The sequence below is a fragment of the Atractosteus spatula genome, chromosome 1 (assembly GCF_055471065.1).
Source record: "Atractosteus spatula isolate fAtrSpa1 chromosome 1, fAtrSpa1.hap1, whole genome shotgun sequence".
Taxonomy (NCBI): domain Eukaryota; kingdom Metazoa; phylum Chordata; class Actinopteri; order Semionotiformes; family Lepisosteidae; genus Atractosteus; species Atractosteus spatula.
In genome coordinates this window covers 68,684,004-68,703,608 of record NC_142706.1, presented here as the reverse complement: position 1 = coordinate 68,703,608, position 19,605 = coordinate 68,684,004, and the positions used below count along the sequence as shown (strand labels likewise).

Below are 19,605 nucleotides of genomic sequence, written 5' to 3'. Positions count from 1 at the left end.
TTAGCACAATACCAGAATATTTCCTTATTTGGTCTTCAGCAATGAAAGGCCATTGATTCAGTACATATTCCATTTATAATCTTAAGGTTTTATATTCTGAATACAAGTGCCATGAAAATGTATATATTTTATTTATCCAGATGGTTTGTAATTAAGCATTTTAAATGTGAAGAAAAAAATAAGTTTGCACAAAGTGGTTGTCATCTATTTATTGGAATGCAATAAAATACAGCAGTCCTGTACCTATTTAACTCTAAGGCCTTTTATAATTTTGAGCAAAAGTGTTTTAGTGACTGGGAGGCATCCCTGAGTGTCCAAAGCTCCACATGCATGCCAAGAATAACTTTACAAGTACCTGATTCTAAATCCTGTATGTTGAACTGCTGGCCCAAAGTAATTTCAGATTCCATTGCAAACCAGTAGCAGAGACATGTTTGTTTGAAGTTTCTTTACTGCTAAAAAAACACATTTGTCTTTAGAAGCAGAGACATTTACAATGCTGTTCTAGAATTCTAGCAAAGTATTCTGGGTCTGTTCTGTATGTGACAGCGCAGCAGCAGAGAAAATACAATGATTCTAGTACAAAAGGTTGAGCAGAGGTCATAAATGGCAAAAAAATTTGGGAATGTTTCAGTAGCCTGCAAGTTACATGCCATGAATGTAGAAATTGCTTAGATCATAATGCTTTTTTTAGTTGGACTTTACTAGAAAATGTTTTTTTTTCTTTATTGTAATACACAGTAATTTAGAGAAAAGCAAAGCTTGTTGAAAACCAGCACCCCTATTGTTGTCATCCTACATATGCTTGACAAAAACTTATTGTAATTAAAATGTAATAATTTTAACTCCAGATCATGTTTGTCATGTAGTTGTTTGAAAGTAATCCAACTAAAGATGTAGTTCTCAAAAGCAACTGTGTGGTATGACAAAAGAGATTATCATGATAAATGTCTTGAAATAGTGAACTGTTATTCACCATGTTTTGTGCGTGCAGGTGTGCTTTACACTAGATTTATCATGGGGTATAAAACTGTAATATACCATTGGTCTAAATGGGAGAGGGGTATATATAATGGAAATATGTGTCCTTCCATGGCCCATAAACTGTTGATCTTGAGTTTCACATAGATCATTTATGATTAATCTATTTTCATGGAGAAAGACATTGCATGTCATTTATATGACATGACTGCCATCAGAAAATTTTTGATGCTGAAAATGGCTTGCATGTTTTCAGAAAACAGATAATGACTTCATGTATTTAGTGTTGGTAACCAGCTGACAATTCACAGTTCTTGTCATTGTGCATGTTATTCTTCTTAAACAGAATTTTAAAGAGGTGTTCAACCAAAATACGTGATCAGAAAGCAGGATTTACTTTTGGTTAGTATATGTTTCCTTTTGCTTACATTGCCATTCTCCTACATGTAAATCTGTTGGATCTATCACTTACTAAAGGTGCTTTCCAGATTTTTCTGAAGCTAGTATTTAAATGTTAGGACTTGGCATGTCTGAACTTGACAGTGTGCTTTTAAAACTCTTAATATGAAGTAAATGTGTTTCATTTGTAGAACAGAGATTATTTTTATGCCCTCTTGATGTTTACTGTGAAGTACAGTTTTTAGGTTTAAAATCATTTACAAATTAAAAAAAAATTTACTATTAATAAGTTGGCATTTCCATATTGACTGACTCAACATCCAGAAAAGGTTCTGTAATATTCTCATTATGTATTTCTGTAAGAGAGGGACCATGTCCCTATTTTTACCAACATTTCAAAGATAATATATATTTATATCAAATCTCCAATTAAAACGTTATAAGGTGCAGTGGGTACTTGCTTCTGAAGGTTACAAAGTTCACATTACTGAAGGGTCTAAGTCATTGTCCTGTAAATTGATCTTATGCTTCATTCATCCATCATACCTACTGAAGAGCATACATGTGTCCTGAGTGATTAATGGAAAAATGGATTTAGAACTGTTTTATTCTTCTTAGAGTAAATCCAATAGTACTCTGTTTTCAGTTTTTTTCAGTTGTAGTCACATTATTGGGTTACAGCGTATGAAACCAATAATAAAATGTACGAATATTTTCCCAGGTTTTCTCATAAACCTATATCCATTTGTTGATAAAGCAGATATGTTTTCATCATAACATAAAATAGTGAAAGCAAGTATCAATCTCAGTCTTAACTTTTTTTTCAATAAACATATGAGCAAAGAATGCAAAGAAGTATAAACTCCACGTATCATAACTCCTGACTTATTTCACAGCTTTTGGAAATGTAAGGAACCTTTAAGGTTAGGGACGGGTTAAGGTTAGGGGAGAGCATTGCAGAGTATCTTAGAGCTGTCAATTTTTTATATCATCCATCTTCTGTTTAGGATTATAACTGAACTTTAACACTAGTCATGGATGTGGCTATCACCTTACTCTGGGATGCAAAAGGAAGAGCTGATTTTTATATGCCAGCAGTCAGAAAACCACATGTCCTTTTATCATGTGGAAGAGTAATTAAACAGGGAAAACTGGAATTTACTTTTGTGTTTGTTGGCTTGTGGCTCATTTCCAGTTTTTGGCAAACAACAACGGATTTTGTTTTGTCCAGAGATGAGTTTCATCCCATCGTATAGCGGACTATGAATAAGATGCTTTTTTGAGTGGATTATTTTTGTCTTGTTTCTGTATATTGATGTTGGCATTATCCCTTTCAAACTAGTATAACTTGATTGAAAACATCATCACTAGACATGTATTCCCTATTGGTAAATAACAAGCTCCAAACAAAGCATACAGTGCTGTGAAAAATCCTGATTTCCTATATTATTGCATATGTGTCAAACTGGATGTTTTCAGATCTTTAGACAAAATCTAATATTAGATAAAGGGAACCTAAGTGAACAAATAACACTTTGATTTATTCAATAAACAAAGTTATCCATTACCCATATCCCCTGTGTGAAAAAGTAATTGCACTTAATAACTGGTTGCGCCACCTTTAGCTGCAGTGACTGCAACCAAATGCTTCCTGTAAGTCAATATGAGTGTTTCACATCGCTGTGGAGGAATTTTACCCTGCTCTTCCTTGCAGAACTGCTTTAATTCAGAAACATTGGTAGGTTTTTGAGCATGAACTGCTTGTTTTAGGTCCTGCCACAACATCTCTATTGGCTTTAGGTCTGGACTAGGCCACTGCAAAACTTTAATTTTGATTCTTTTCAGCCATTCTGATGTGGACTTGCTTTTGTGTTTTGGATTATTGTCTTGCTGCATGACCTAACTATGCTTCAGCCTCAGCTGATGGACAGATGACTGGACATTCTCCTTAAGAATTTTCTGATACAGAGCAGAATTCATGGTTCCTTCGATTATGGCAAGTCGCCCAGGTCCTGAGGCAGCAAAGCATCCCCACACCATCACATTACTACCACCATGTTTGACTGTGGGTATGATGTTCTTAATGTGGAATGCTGTGTTTTCTTTACGCCAGACATAATGGGACCCATGTCGTCCAAAAAATTGCACTTCTGACTCATCTGTCCATAGAAGATTCTCCCAAAAGGCTTGGGGATCATCCAGGTTCTTCTTGGCAAATGAGAGACGAGCTTTTGTTCTTCTTGGTTAGCAGTTTTTTCCGCCTTGCTACTCTCCTATGAAGCCCATTTTTGCCCAGTCTCTTTCTGATTCCGGAGTCATGAACACTGACCTTAGCTGAGGCAAGAGAAGCCTGCAGTTCTTTGGATGTTTTTTTTTAGATCCTTTGTGACTTCCTGGATGAAACGCTGCGCCTTTGGAGACATTTTGGCAGATCAGCTTCTCCTGGAAAGTTTCATTACTGTTCCATGTGTTCTCCATTTGGAGATTGACTCTCTCTGTAAATGGCTTTGTAACCTTTTCCAAACTGATAGATATCAACACCTTTTTTCTGATCTCTTCAGGAATTTCCTTTGATCATGTCATAATGTGCTTGTTGAATCTTTGTGCTGGCAACTTGACTCTGATGGTAAGGGTCAAAATAAGTGAGGTTTATATTGAACAGGACTGGCTGCAATCAAGCCTGCCTGTGTTCAGTCAGCTGACTCTAAATTCTCTCTTTAATTGGGTTGATTTAATTGGGCAATTACTTTTTCCCACAGTGCCAGTTGATGTTGGATAACTTTGTTCATTAAATAAATTAAATAAGTAAAAAAAAAGGTGTTATTTGTTCACTCAGGTTCTGTTTATCTAAAATTAGATTTTGGTTGAAGATCTGAAAACATTCAGTGTCAAAAGTCTGCAACAATAGAGGAAATCAGGAAGGGGGCAAATATTTTTTTATGGCACTGTATGTCAGCTAAGAATAAAACTGTAAGCTAGTTATTCCACTCTCTTTTTACAGTCTTATACATGTATTTGGCTGACACTTTAGGCCAGACAACCTTATGGAGATTACCTGTTTTTACATGTAAATTTTGGTACCCACTCATATAGTATAATCTGTGTAAAGTACGTAGTTCAAGGCTACAGTGTGTTTACCAGTTATTTCAGACCACAACAATCTGATTAAGAGTCTGTAGCCCTAACAGCTACTCCACTCTGCCACTGAATTCACTGGATATAAATTGAAGTCTGCAAATTATTTAACTCTGGTTCTGAAGTGAAGACTAGAGGTGTCCAGTTAAGAGCCTACTGTCTGCTTTTTAAGCATAAACACTTAGGTAATAAAGCAACAAATTGAAGGATGTATGTGTAAAATGTTCTTCAGTTTAAAATTCCACATTATATTTATAAGTTTTTCCCTGCAGTTTTAGTCAGAGCTTAGCATGTTGTTCTAAGCATATTTTCCTTTTCGAAGAGCCTTGGTTGTTAGTCATTAATGATTAATGAAGTATGACATGGAAATAACTAAGGGACACTATGGGTAACTGAGGGGCATCAAGTATATTGAAAATAAGGGCTTCCAAACAGGTGTGGCTCATGCATTAAGTAAATAACATCCCCTTATGCTCAGGATGATCTATAGAAATTCTGGAAACGGCTGGTTGGTTAATATTAAGTACCCGAAAGCCACCCTGTTAAGTGGCTTTATATTGGTGTTTCCATTTTTTATCCACTACTTGTAGATCAGGAATAAAGACTTCCATAGCTCCTATTCCGAAGTGAATATTATATTTATGCTAATGAAGACCTTATTAGACTTTTATAATATGACTTCCTTTTCAAAATTAAGGTTTGCAATAATAAAGCACATTTCAACAGGTAAGACATCATTAATAATGACTGTTGCAGCTCTTATTCTAAAGCCAAATGTATTTTATCACTATTTTAAGATCAGTTACACTACTTGATACAAGGATTGCATTACAGAGAACTTTTCATTGGTATACCAAGGTGAAAACTATGATGAAAATCTAACATATGCTTATTATCCAGAAAATGTAAACATTTTAGACCTTCAAGTATAAGGAAGCAAATACATTTAATTTTTGTGTAATTCTGATACTTTGTGAAGTTTATTTATACAATATGAATTTAAAACAAAATTCAGATCTTCCACACTTAAAGAAGTAAGGCTTTATCTTGCCATGAATAATAATGTGAGATTCAAATACGTTAAAATGTCAATTAACAGGTAATACACCATATGTGGTAGTACTTGTACTAGCTAACAGCTTTAATCTGTATTTCTAGATCTGTTATCTATAGCTCGTGAGTTATAAAATAGCATTATCTAAACTTCAAGTAGGCAATAGATTTTTGATTTTTTATAGGAGTTGTTAGAATTTCTTTTGTTTTTACATATTAATATCCCCTTAATAATGGTTTGTATAATATCACACCTTATGCTATCTCAGTATAGAAGGTATACTGTCTTCACACACCCATAGAATTTGCACATTATATTCTGCGGAGCCAAACTTTGTTAACTTGAAGAAATGAAACATCACAATCCTGTTATTTTTCTCTACCATTTGAAGTCCGGAAGGAATTAATCCTTGGAAACATTTATTCTAAAAGGTAAACTCTGTGTTCTAAAAGGTAAACAAAAGGTACATTTTCAAAATACACTAAAACTGCAAGATTTCTACAGTGGGAGAAAGAAATGTCAGTCTGCATTTGCCATCAGAAATACATAAAATGTTTCGTTTATTGGTTATCCTTTTGCATGGCCTCTATCCTTTTTCTCCAAACCAGACTGTTTCCTGTTCAGCCTGGATTCTTCCCAAGTGTTCACTTAAGTATTAAGCAGCTCTGTACCGTTAGATCATTGTAACTGGAAATAAATGTAGGCTGTCTGGAGCAGTAATGGAAAATAGTTTCTGATGATAAAATGGTAATGCGGCTGTATATATAGAAGTCTGTGAAGTTCACATTTTTAAGTTAATGCCACTGAATGTGTTAGGGTTTTATTGTTAATTTTCATAATTTGAGGTACAGTACTACTGTTATAAGCAAGATGTTGTGAAATTTATCAATAAGTATTATCAGGCTGTTACTTAAGTTACCAGTGTATACCTGTTTTCTGCTTGTCCAGGTACTATAGAGTTGTTACATACAAGAAGAATGCTTTGTAAAACACAAGGAGGATCCTTGAGTAATGTATGTGGATTTAATTAAATAAAATAAGTGTACTTTACTTAATTCTTGAGAGCAAACGGTTTTTACTTGCTTTCTACCAAATACTAAATTATCACCAGTAAGCATTATTCCTTAGAAATTATTTTGTGATCACACTAAGTGTTTGGAATAGAGGCGTGGAAAATAGTCACTGTTTTTTGTTTAGGTTTGATTACTTTTGTTTAGCCTAGTCATCATAATAGAACTATTTTTTTGTGTTGGACATTAGGTGTTTTCTTTACAAAAACCTAAACCAACTGGAAGTTCCAGTCAAGGTCTGCCTAACAGATGAGCAGTTTTGAATTTAGATTTTACTAAATTTTAGGTATGATCTATTTTCTGTAGAAATGACAAATCATAGAAGGCTACACAGTATTTTGCTGATATGCTAGAATGTATATTTGAATTTTCTTAGATTTATAGTGATATTAAATTAAATGGTCAATTTACTGTTTTTATAATGACTTTGTGTTATCTTGTATAAAAGTTGCAAATTTTGTCCTTTTCACAGAAGATAGTTTGCAGTGGATATTAAGAGGGGAAGGGTTTAAAATATGGCTTAATGTTATTTTCTAAGCAAATCTGCTGCTTCATTAGAATAAAAAGATGTAAACATTAGACTTTCTCACCAGAAATGGGGAATTTGGATGCACTTATTTAATGACCCATGGGCTCTGTAGAATGTGAAGATTTGCATTCAGAGCAGAATTGTTTTTGGTCAATGAGGGAATTCAATAAATAAGAGAATGCAGCATTTCTTTTTCCCACTGAATACACTGATTACATTTATGAAATATGTGAACTATGCCAAAGCAGTGCAAGTGAATGTTTAGACTGTGTCCCTTCCCCCCTTTAACAAGTTAAGGGAGACCCTGGGAACAGTACAGCTTTATGTAAATACTCCTCTGTCCTTGGACCTAGTGATATGTAGAAGTTTTTATAATTAATAATTGTTTTCCGTGTAAAATGTGATTATGACCTTATAAACACAGAACAAATAATTTCTATCTTGTGGTATTTAACGGTTAAAAATGGTTGAGGACATTTTTTTTAAATTCAGATACTTATTTCTTAATGTCTCCGATATAGTTTTGATTACAGCCAAACAAAAAGTATGATTGAACAGGTTGTGATGATAGTTTTGGTGGTTATGTGATGTTTTTTTTTCATTATTCAGCTTTACTGCTTTCTGCAATACAACCTTGTGTTGTTTCTGAAATGATCTTCCTACTTCTTTGTGCTTGTGTATGTTGCTAATAGGAATTTAACTGATTGGTTTGGATTGAGGTTAAGCAACACACGGTAATAAGTAGTTTTATATCCCTGAAATATAACTAACAAGTAAAAGACGGGAAACCATAAACTAAAAAGCATTACAGTGTCTCTGTACATAAAAGGATATATTGTTTTTAATTTCATGCACTATTCATTATTATCATGTAATTTGCATTTCTGATATCATAGAAAAGTGAGCGTTTTTCATGTAACTGCAAAATATTTTTTTTAGACAGCTAAGATGATAAAACAAATTGTTCTAGGGAGGTAAATGTAGGGGCCTGATGGTCTGGTTAGTAATTCACTGACTATACATTAGATTTAAACTGTTTTTTGACAGTATTTCACATTATACAAAACCTACTTAAAATTAAATATGCTTTTAATTTTTAGTTTTATATTATGTAGATTATATTGCATAAATAAGCAATCTTTTATATTTCATATGTAAGTATTCAATTTATCTATATGTATTATACATAGGAACCAAGCAGAGGTTAATTCCACATTAAATGGTGAAAGGATTGATCTTTATTGTGGAATTAACCACTGTTTGTTCCTTTCAGCTCAAACACTGATGCAGCTCTCTATTTTAACCTGTTAAATATAGATGTTACAGTAGCAGGAGGTTTCACCTTTTGTGAATACGTACAGCCTGGGGTAATAAAATGTGGATTTCTTTGAAGTATTTGATCCTGGTAGGCCTGCTGGGTTATGGTCTATCTTGTTCTTAAGCCATTTGAAATCTGACTACCAGTTGTATGACAACATCAGAAAGTAAAACTGGATCTGACCTCATAACAGCAAACTATTAATTTAACTAAAAACCTAGCTGGGCCAAATGATTTATATTTGTAAACTTTGTAATATCACTGAAAAATGGAGAATATGTGCTGCATATAGCAGGAAATTCAGTTATTAACATTTAACAAGTGCATTTAATATAAAATATTTTTGTAAATACCAAGTTAATAATAAAAGCATAACACTGTGAAAAAAGTTTTCTGTTACTAAAAGTGTCATTTATATATATTTATAAAAAAAGATGTCATATCTTTTTCAAAGAGCCAGTACTTTTTAGACCATTTCCTAAAAAGCTCCACAATTAAATAAAGTATGTATTGTCATGTGAGTAAAAGTCATCTGTACTAATTTTTTCTGCTTTTCTCTCATAGGATTCCGTAAAATCAGCCTTGATGACCTTCGTAAAGCTTACATTGTGAAGGATGTGCAACAGTATATCCTACACCGATTAGACCAAGAAGAAGCACTGAGGCAACACCTAACAAAAGAAACGGCAGAAATGCTGAATCAACTCCATATCAAAAGCAGCGGATGCTTCCTGTATTTGGAACGAGTGCTAGATGGAGTTGTGGAGAACTTCATCATGCTTCGAGAGATCCGTGACATCCCTGGAACACTGAATGGGTTGTACCTGTGGCTTTGCCAGAGGCTTTTTGTGAGAAAGCAGTTTACAAAAGTGCAACCCATCTTGAATGTGATTCTTGCAGCATGCAGACCGCTTACTGTTAAGGAGCTTTATCATGCAGTCTGGACAAAAAACATGTCATTGACATTGGAAGAATTTCAAAGAAAGATGGATATCCTGTCAAAGCTACTCATCGATGGCCTGGGAAATACTAAAATCCTTTTTCATTATAGCTTTGCAGAGTGGCTGTTGGATGTAAAGCATTGTACTCAAAAATATTTGTGTAATGCAGCAGAGGGACACAGAATGATGGCTATGAGTTATACCTGTAGAGCCAAGGAGCTTAAACCACTGGAAGTGCAAGAATTTGCATTACACCTGATTAACTCCAACTTCCAGATAGAGCCCTATCATCTTGCACTCTGGATGGTATGGAATGGCACACCTGCTAAAGACTCTTTGACAACCTCCATCCCAAAAGAACAGGAGGTTTTACAGCTGTTGGTCAAAGCTGGTGCCCATGTCAGCAGTGAAGATGACCGAGCGTCATGTATCGTCCAACAGGCCTTGGAAAGGGAGGATTCAATTCGGACTTTACTTGATAATGGAGCTTCTGTAAACCAAAGTGACTCAAGTGGAAGAACTTTATTAGCAAATGCTGCATACAGTGGCAATCTAGATGTGGTTAATTTATTAATTTCTAGAGAAGCAAATTTGGAAATTGAAGATGGCCATGGACAGACAGCACTTACACTTGCAGCAAGACAAGGTCATACCAAGGTTGTGAACTGCCTTATTGGGTGTGGAGCAAATATCAATCACACTGATCATGATGGTTGGACAGCGCTAAGGTCTGCTGCATGGGGAGGACACTCTGAGGTGGTTTCTGCACTTTTGTACTCTGGCGCCAAAGTAGATTGTGCAGATGCTGATAGTAGAACAGCCTTGAGGGCTGCAGCTTGGGGAGGACACGAGGACATTGTGTTGAATCTGCTACAACATGGGGCAGAAGTCAATAAAGCAGATAATGAAGGAAGGACCGCACTCATTGCTGCAGCATATATGGGCCACAGAGAGATTGTGGAGCATCTTCTTGACCATGGGGCAGAAGTAAATCATGAGGATGTGGATGGAAGGACTGCTCTTTCAGTAGCTGCCCTCTGTGTACCAGCAAGCAAAGGGCATGCCTCTGTAGTCAGTCTACTTATAGACAGAGGAGCAGAAGTTGATCACTGTGACAAAGATGGCATGACCCCCTTATTAGTTGCTGCCTATGAAGGACACGTTGATGTTGTTGATTTACTGCTGGAAGGGGGAGCAGATGTTGATCATACTGATAACAATGGGAGAACACCTCTTCTTGCAGCTGCTTCTATGGGACATGCATCAGTTGTCAACACCCTTCTCTTTTGGGGAGCTGCAGTAGATAGTATTGACAGTGAAGGAAGAACTGTACTGAGTATAGCATCTGCTCAAGGGAATGTGGAAGTTGTGCGAACTCTGCTGGACAGGGGACTAGATGAAAATCATAGAGATGACGCAGGCTGGACCCCACTGCACATGGCTTCTTTTGAGGGGCACAGGCTAGTATGTGATGCGCTTATTGAACAAGGTGCCCGATGCAGTGAAGTTGACAATGATGGGCGGATTCCACTGATACTTGCTGCGCAAGAAGGTCATTATGATTGTGTACAGATACTAATTGAAAATAAATCTAGCATTGACCAGAGAGGCTATGATGGAAGGAATTCACTCAGAGTAGCAGCTTTGGAAGGACATAGAGACATTGTTGAGCTGCTTCTTAACCATGGAGCTGACATAGACTGTAAAGATGCAGATGGACGTCCTACTCTATATATCTTGGCTCTTGAAAATCAACTAGCCATGGCAGAATATTTCTTAGAAAATGGAGCAAATGTAGAAGCCAGTGATACAGAAGGAAGAACAGCTCTTCATGTGTCCTGCTGGCAGGGGCATGTAGAAATGGTGCGAATGCTGATAAACTACCATGCTGATGTGAATTCTTGTGATAATGAAAAGCGTTCGGCTTTGCAGTCTGCAGCATGGCAGGGTCACATCAAGGTAGTGCAGTTATTGATTGATAATGGAACTCACGTGGATCACACATGTAATCAAGGAGCAACAGCATTATGCATTGCAGCCCAGGAAGGACACATTGATGTGGTCCAGCTATTATTAGAACATGGTGCTGACCCAAACCACGCAGACCAGTTTGGACGCACAGCCATGCGAGTGGCTGCAAAGGGAGGGCATTCGCAGATTATCAAACTTTTAGAAACATACGGGGCTTCTAGTTTGAATGGTTGTAGTCCTTCTCCTGTTCACACAATGGAACAGAAAGCTCCCATTTCTGTAACTGGTAAGATGCAGTCTTTAACAATAAAATCAAACAGCTCTGGCAGCACAGGTGCTGGGGAACTCCAGCCTTCAGGTCGTGGCTTATCTAATGGACCTGTACACGCTTTTAGCTCTCCTTCAGAATCCCCTGACTCAACTGTTGACCGGCATAAGTCTTCTCTCTCCAACAACTCTCTCAAAAGCTCAAAGAACTCTTCCTTGCGAACAACATCATCCACGGCAACTGCCCAGACTGTGCCAATTGATAGTTTCCATGGGTTGTCCTTTACTGAGCAAATTCAACAGCACTCTTTGCCTCGCAGTCGAAGCAGGCAGTCTATAGTATCACCGTCTTCTACAACAAAGTCCATAGGACAACATCCCAGTTCACCCTCTAGTGAATATGAATGGAGTCAAGTAAAGCCAAGCCTAAAGTCAACCAAAGGAAGTAAATTAAATAATGCATCCAATGGCTCAAGTAAGGGTAGTTCAGGGGAGAAAAAAAGGTCCAAGAATAGTGGCTCACAAAGTCAGGTGTTAGAATATGAAATGACGCAGTTTGACAAAAGGATCTCTCTAACAAAGCCTGCATCAAATGCTGGAGTGACAGTGAAGCAGCTCCTTCCAGAACCTCAGTGTAAAATAGTTGTTCCACCCACCCAGCAAGAGGTGGGAAGGTCACCACAACAGTTCCTTATCCAACAGCAAAACAGTACAGAAAAGAAAAGGAATGGCATCATGACCAATCCCAACTATCACCTTCAGGGGAATCAAGTTTTCCTTGGGAGAGTGTCTGTCCCAAGAACTGTCCAAGATAGAGGGCATCAGGAAGTACTAGATGGTTACCCCATAGGGGAGACAGAACTTAGCCTTAAACAAGCCCTGAAACTGCAGATTGAAGGAACAGACCCAAGCTTTAACTACAAAAAGGAAACTCCATTATAGCTGGTACGTTATGTCAAACATGGACTGACATTTGTTCTTTTTAGAAAAGAAATTAGAAAAAAATATAGTATCTTTTTGCTGAAGGAAGAATTTAATTGGTACCTTAGTATTGTGTCCAAAAAATACAAAAAGGAAGGCACAAGGAAGTTTATGAAAACATTTTCCTTGTAACTTGGTGTTCGTAGCTCTTGCATCTGCCCATGACTTTTGTATAAACCTTTATCCTATTGTACATTGAGAACCCTGGGACATGTTTCTGCTTGATTCTGCTTGTTAAGCAATACTGAAATGTAAGGGACTGCTACTCAGTCAACATAAGACTTGACAAAAAATATCTTGTCTGTTTTATTTAAATATTTGAGAGAATATAGTTAAATTATTAATCTGAATTAATGTTGTTTTGTTTTAGAAACGCTTACAGGGAGCAAGATTTTTTAAATTTGGATGCTAATACTTTTTAAAAAGCAGAGGCTTTGGTTCTGTGTATTAAATTGTCATGATTTGGAGGTAACTCTTCTTTTTCAACACCTTGTCTGCTATGAATTGATTCTTCTGGTGGTAAAAAACAAGCAAAGTGAAGTCTATTCTCAACTCTAGTGCTTCTTTGTTGATTACGACACCGTATGAATAGCTGTTAAAATACATTTTGTGAAAGTTTTAAGTCCCATATAATGTCCATATCTCTGTTGCTGAGAACTGTTTATAACATTTTTAAAATAGATAACTGAAATTTACAGCTGATTTCCTTTTTCTGTTTCAGATGTCTTCAACAGTATCCGCCATACAGACATTGGAGAGAATGTGCCAAAGGAACCTCTTTTATCTGCAGAAAACTGAATTTATTTTCCACTCTTTACAGAGTGGGAACTTTGAACACCTCGAAAGCCTAGGGAAGAATGTGATTGCTGCACACTGATTACATGAACTGATACTGCAATGTGCCTACATCTGTGATGGCCTTTTCAGTGTAGCCCTGCACGCTTTATAATTTTATTTAATGTACCATATATTTAATATGCAGAGTATGCACTTTTTTTAGACAACTTCTGTTTGTTTCCTAACAAAATAATTGTTGAAAATGCTTTTTTATTGTTTTCCTTGCCTGCAAATATACATTTCTAGAAATAAATGTACTGCTTAGTACAATACTGCAACACCTCACTGTTGAATTTCAAGATATTTCATCGCCTAGGGCAGTGTTACATGTATTTATATACTCTGCCTTTCTGATGTCAAAACCTCTCTCTGTGGACTTGAAACAGTGTTCCTCTCATAAGAAATCATACATTTCCTATAGATCTTGTGTGTTTTATGTTAACAGAAATCGTAACTTACAGTATGGATATAATCAACACTATTTATTATGGAAAAAGCCACTTGTATTGTGTATTATACCATGGTGCTGTCATGATCATTTCCCTACAGATATGTAAAGGGGCTGTGTTGACATCCATTAAGCATTTTTATTTTGTTCATGAATACCATAGTATTACTGGGTCCCCAATAGCAAATTTCAATGAAATCATCAGGAACAGTTGCTTTTCATTTGTCCCAGTGGGACTTTAATGACTAGATATGTCAGAAAAGATACTTAAAATAGTGTTAGATTTAAGCTTCTTAGGGTGCGCCAGTATTTGAGGTTAGAGAAATGAATTTCATCAGTAACATGATGAAATTAAGTTGTTTTCAGCAGCCTATGATATGTGCATTGCAAGATAAGATGTGTAACCTTTTTTTTCTAAGACTTTCCTTGCTGTCGTAATTACAATAAGACATTCTTGAGAATGCAGCAGTTTGTGGCAAAAAACACTTTCCATGGGTTGGTAAAGGGTATTTTTTTTCTGATCCCTTGAAGCTTTAAACTTCAATAATATTCTTGTTTTAAGCCAGTGTTGGATGTTTTATGCTTGTCATGTCTCTGAAAGTCAATGGAAAAACAAAGAGGAAAAAGTATTGGTTTCAGCGGCTATATTTCATATCCCCAAGCTTTGACTGCCAGGAAGCAAAGGAGCTCAGAATTAGAGCACAAGGAGCTCTGAGATTCTGAACATCTGTTTCTTGTGGACCTGTGAAGGGTGTGTGCGCGTTTTTGTGTAATGTCATAGTTTTTCTGGCTTTTTAGTTTCACGAAGATGGACTATCAGTATGCCACTGCTTTCCTAAATTAAAAACAAAGTGGAAAACCATTAATGTGTGGAGAACTATGTTTATAAAGAAATAAACTGTGGCCATCTTTCAAACAGATCTGTATAACAGCTTCAAACTAAAGTGTTCTGGTTTTTGCTTAAACTTGCAAACTAGCAAGGACTGGGAAAAGCACATAGGAAACAGAAGGGCCCTTTAAAGGCCTTCTGTCCTGGACAGTATTTATGATCATTTAGCCAACTTTGAACTTATTTTTCCATCTTTTTTTTGTTATGCAAGTATGTTTTTCATTTTAGGCTGTAAGGATTGCATTTAAACAGTATGGTTGTAAATAGCATATAATGTACATTGACCTTCACATTTTAAAAATTATTTTATTTCTTGTATTATATGAAGCTGAAATTCCTTATGTATATTAAAGTGCTTAATAAATATATTTGCTTTTCTGCAGGTAACTGTTCAGACTCTCCCTTGTTTATAATGCTGACACTTTTTTTTAAATCAATAGCCCTATAGATTCACTTTTTTTTCATAACCACATTTTTTCCTGTCTAGTTTATAAATCACAACATTCATTTCATATGGCCACATTATAAAAGCTTAGATTTATTATTAATTATTATTTAGGTTTTTCATTGGATTGGTTGCATATTATTGTCACAGTGCTTCAAGGGGACACTTTCCAGAACTTATTTTGTTTTATTTTATATGACATTTTTCCCTTCCCACTGCAATTATTTCTGTATTACCATAGATTTAACACACATCAGTGAGCAGTCTAATATTGTTTCAGAATGAAGGTGGAAATATCCAATAAATGTGTACTTTGGCTGATCTCATTAAATCTGAAGTCAGTATTGTAAATATAAAAAAACCTATGCTCTTCGTTTTCAGTTGGGCAAAAAATGCAGGAATGGTTCTGTTCCATGATGACTGCCTTTCCCTGTGGCCTTTCCACCTTTCAGTAATGTTGATTTTTTTTTTAATTATTATAAGACTGAGGGCTGAACAAAGAGTTTCATGCTCTTGATGTTATAGAATACAGAAAAGCATATATAGCACAGAACAGCATGGCTATAAACCGGTTTATGTTGCAGGGGAATATGTTTCTTGTGCTCCAGTAGCAATGTTGCCCTGCTACTTTGCAGCTGCCATTATCCTTGTTACATTTTCAGTTTGTTTTACAATAGAATAAAGCCTACAAGACAAGAAATGGTTGAGCTCATGTTTTTTTTTCTTTCTTTAATGTGCCTCTACATACTGTACACTTCACCATATGGTATGAGCAGGCATACAGAATGCAGTGTTTGAATCTTTAGGTTTAAAAGACCATTCAATTCTAGCACAGCTGTAGATTTTGTTTGTTCATACACAATTCTCATTCAGTGCTGCACCCCAATGTTTATGAGAATTGTCATTTATGTTACGGCATGTTTGATAAGATTATCAGATGACAGCACATTTCACAGTTGCTTAGCTTTTTATATCACTTCAAGCTGATTTAATCCTGTATTAAGCCATTAACCTTTGGCCTTACATGATACCTCAGTCCAACCCTAAGATGAAAAAGTCTTAGATATGGTCATGAGGTCAGCTCCCAACCTTTTATACTGCACAGATCTGAAAGAGCAGTCATAACACACTCATTGGAGAAATTCGAAGTGCTAACATGAAGACCATGTTGGACTGATAATTAAAGACATGGGAAGCCAACCAAACAACCTGTCGATGTGATGTGGTCAAACAAACGTGTACATAAATGTTTTGTCAGCACAGTATGGGTCTTCCAGATGTTGCTCATTTATAGATCACTTGCACTTTTGATCTGTTCAATTAATAACTCTTAGCCCTGGTAATGTCGTTTTATTTTTAAACACACTTTTTAACTTTCTTCCTCTTTTTCGCTTGTCTTTTTGTGTATAACGTATTTGATATCTCTTTGCTCCTAGCAGTCACTGACCCAGTTTGTTCTATTCCCTGACTGCTGTTGTGCCTGTGACAGCATGTTTAATTGCCTCAATTAATCCATCGGTCTTTGGGAATTACATTGAAAATTTGAGAATGACTTAGGTGAGTAAACTGAAAACAAAGTTATAAGCATTGTAAGGCAATTAACACAAATATGACTTAAAGAACAGGGACAATGAACACATTTCTACTATATATCTTCCTCTAAAAACTGCTATTTTTTCTACAAAAGCTGTTTAAGCAATAGTGTAAACTGCAAGACAGATTAGGACCTGGAAATGTTGATCTATTCTGGATAGATGGATCTCTTCCAGAATATCAAAAATTAATTTGCCTTCCAGATAGTGTAGTGTCTTGAATATACAAGACTGGAACAAGACTACACTTATTATTAGACAATACTTTTCTAATTTGGGGGATTCACAGTTATACAATTTAACAAATTAATCTTGCAAAGAGCTTTAAATTGCTTAGGGAACAATTTGTTTTTTAATCACATGGTCATGTTTTCCAAGTATAATATATACAGTATTACTATAAATTATAACGCAATTTAAACCTTAAAGAAATTTAAGAATTCAAAATTGGAGACTTGGATGCCGGTAAGTATGCCTTAATTATTGTAAAGAACATTATTTTAATTAATACCTGATACCTTTTACCTTTTAGCTTTTTAATGCTAGTTCAGTGCCTGACATGCATTGGATCCACAGGCCTCTTCAAAATAACACTTGTTCTAACCCATATATAAAGGCAAGTATTCTTTGTTTAATGAAAAAATATTTTGAAAAATGTGGGTTTTTTCTGTGTATTTGGTTTAGCTAGACCAGATATTTGTCCATTTAAGATAATTTTAAGTGGATGGGATTGACATTAAACCAAAGGACAGATAGGTTCTTCTTAATAGCAGAAATCCACTTAAATCCATTGATTTGTTGCATACATTGTTGTGTAAAATGGTACAATATGGTGTTTTAAAGCTTAATCTTGTTTTGAAGTTTAGACAGTTTCCTTATTAGATTTCATAGTGTTAACCGCAAAGTATTTTTAAAATATTTATTGTCACAGTAATTACAAGACTCTGCATTTCATTAGTTTGAACATGAAACATACAGTATAATAACAAACTGCTGACCTGAAAACCCATAAAAGTGTTTTAAAAGTACTTGGGGAAAAAAACAATGAAAATGTACAGTGAAATGTTCAATAGCACAATGTTAATACATTGTCAAAAAGAATAAATAAAATCTTACTCTCAAACAATAACAAATGTGAAGTGGTCTCATGTCATGAGAACAGACAAGCATGACTGAGATAATGAGCAAACCAAATGTTGCTGAAGTCATATTTTCCTGAAAAAAAGTATTCATAAATATTTCTAGTATACTTTTGCCAATATAAACATCTGTTTCAGCTGGTTTCTTGTTTTGTATTACAGTAGTACAGAAGGCTTGTAAAATAAGGATCAAATGGAGTATGATTATTTTATTGATTCTGAGAGTTCGAATTTCATTTTTAAATTAGGTTAGGGTATTTTGGATGGAATATTATATTGCATCACTTTTTGCATGCTTACATTTATCCTATATGTAAAATGATGTTGTGCATTGTTTTTCTGTTTTTAAATTTTTTGGTCTGTGACAACATTAATTAGTGTATGTTCCCAAGGTATCTCCAATGACAAGAAATGTCTGACATCCTCTTAAAACACAGGGATAGTTTTGTCTATATTAAAGTTTGATAATGTTTTGGTATATATAATAATGGGCTTTTAACTATGTATCAACATTCTGTTTTCCTTTTTTACAATGCCAAAAGCTGTGGGGTTACAGAAGAGACAACCATGTTGTTGAAGTCGATACCCTGGAAAAGGTATCTGTGTTGTTGCTCTAACATACCAGTAGGACAAAGGTGTTGATTCTGATTCTGGTTCCGGTTCGTTTCCGTTTTTGTCATTATTGGTTTTCACTCATTCAAAAGGTGAAATCACCTCCTCATCTATGCCAGCCTCTCACTTAAGATGATTTTGTTGTTATGAAACAGTGAAAATCATTTGAGTTAGTCATGAATGATGAATTAATCAAAATGAATCCAAAAACATGAAATCAAACATTCAATATTCAAATGTATGTATACATTACTGATGCTGCCAATCCTCTAGAAACCTATTTCCATACAGATGCACATACTAATTTGGTCCAAATTGTAGCTTCCATAAACTTACACGTGATATAAGTAAGACTTTCTGGACTTTAATTGCTTGTTTCAGTTTTTCAACCTTTATATGGCTGGGTACCTAAATTATCAATTTTCTACTCCACGGGTACTACCCCGTTTTGAGTAATTGTTAGAAGAGCTTTGGTTTTGGCCTGTGAGTAACATCTCTTGTTTTTAAAATCAACCCATCTAGCTTGTTTGGTAGTCGGTAACTAATTTAACCAAAGTTCTCATCCAGCCATCTTGTGAAAGAACGCAGGGTAATGGCTTCAACACACGACCGAGAAGCTTGCTCTCTATTCCCAAAGCCCATTGGATAAAGAAGTTATTCTAGTTTCCAAGTTAAATGTACTTGCACATAATTTACACTAGAGTCCTAGGGATGAGGTTTTACTGTTGGTTTCAATGAAATCCACTGGGCTAATTTTGTCAATGCCATAGATGGTTTTGAAGACTTGTATCCTTCTATAGTCATCTCTACAGAGAGAGAATAAAAAGTTTCAGTTATTTTAACCTTTTACTTTGTAATACATTCCATGAGAACATGAAAGGTTTCCCCTTCATTTTCTTAAGAACAGCTGATTAAGAACAACTGTAACCTTTTTCGTCACCCATGTTAATACTACTTATGTGTAATTTTGTCTTCTTAGCATGAAACTCATTGTCTC

At 35.5% G+C, this 19,605-nt stretch overlaps 1 protein-coding gene across 1 annotated transcript in view; it reads left to right on the top strand.

The window, feature by feature from the left end:
- ankrd50 (ankyrin repeat domain 50) overlaps window positions 1-15,965 on the top strand; it is a 44,007-nt gene extending 28,042 nt beyond the window's left edge. The window contains exons 4-5 of the mRNA XM_088923961.1: window positions 9,051-12,610; window positions 13,368-15,965. Of these exons, the coding sequence (XP_088780087.1) occupies window positions 9,051-12,607 (3,557 nt within the window). The 3' untranslated portion in view covers window positions 12,608-12,610; window positions 13,368-15,965. The remainder of the gene's footprint in view (window positions 1-9,050; window positions 12,611-13,367) is intronic.
- Window positions 15,966-19,605: the final 3,640 nt, after the last annotated feature.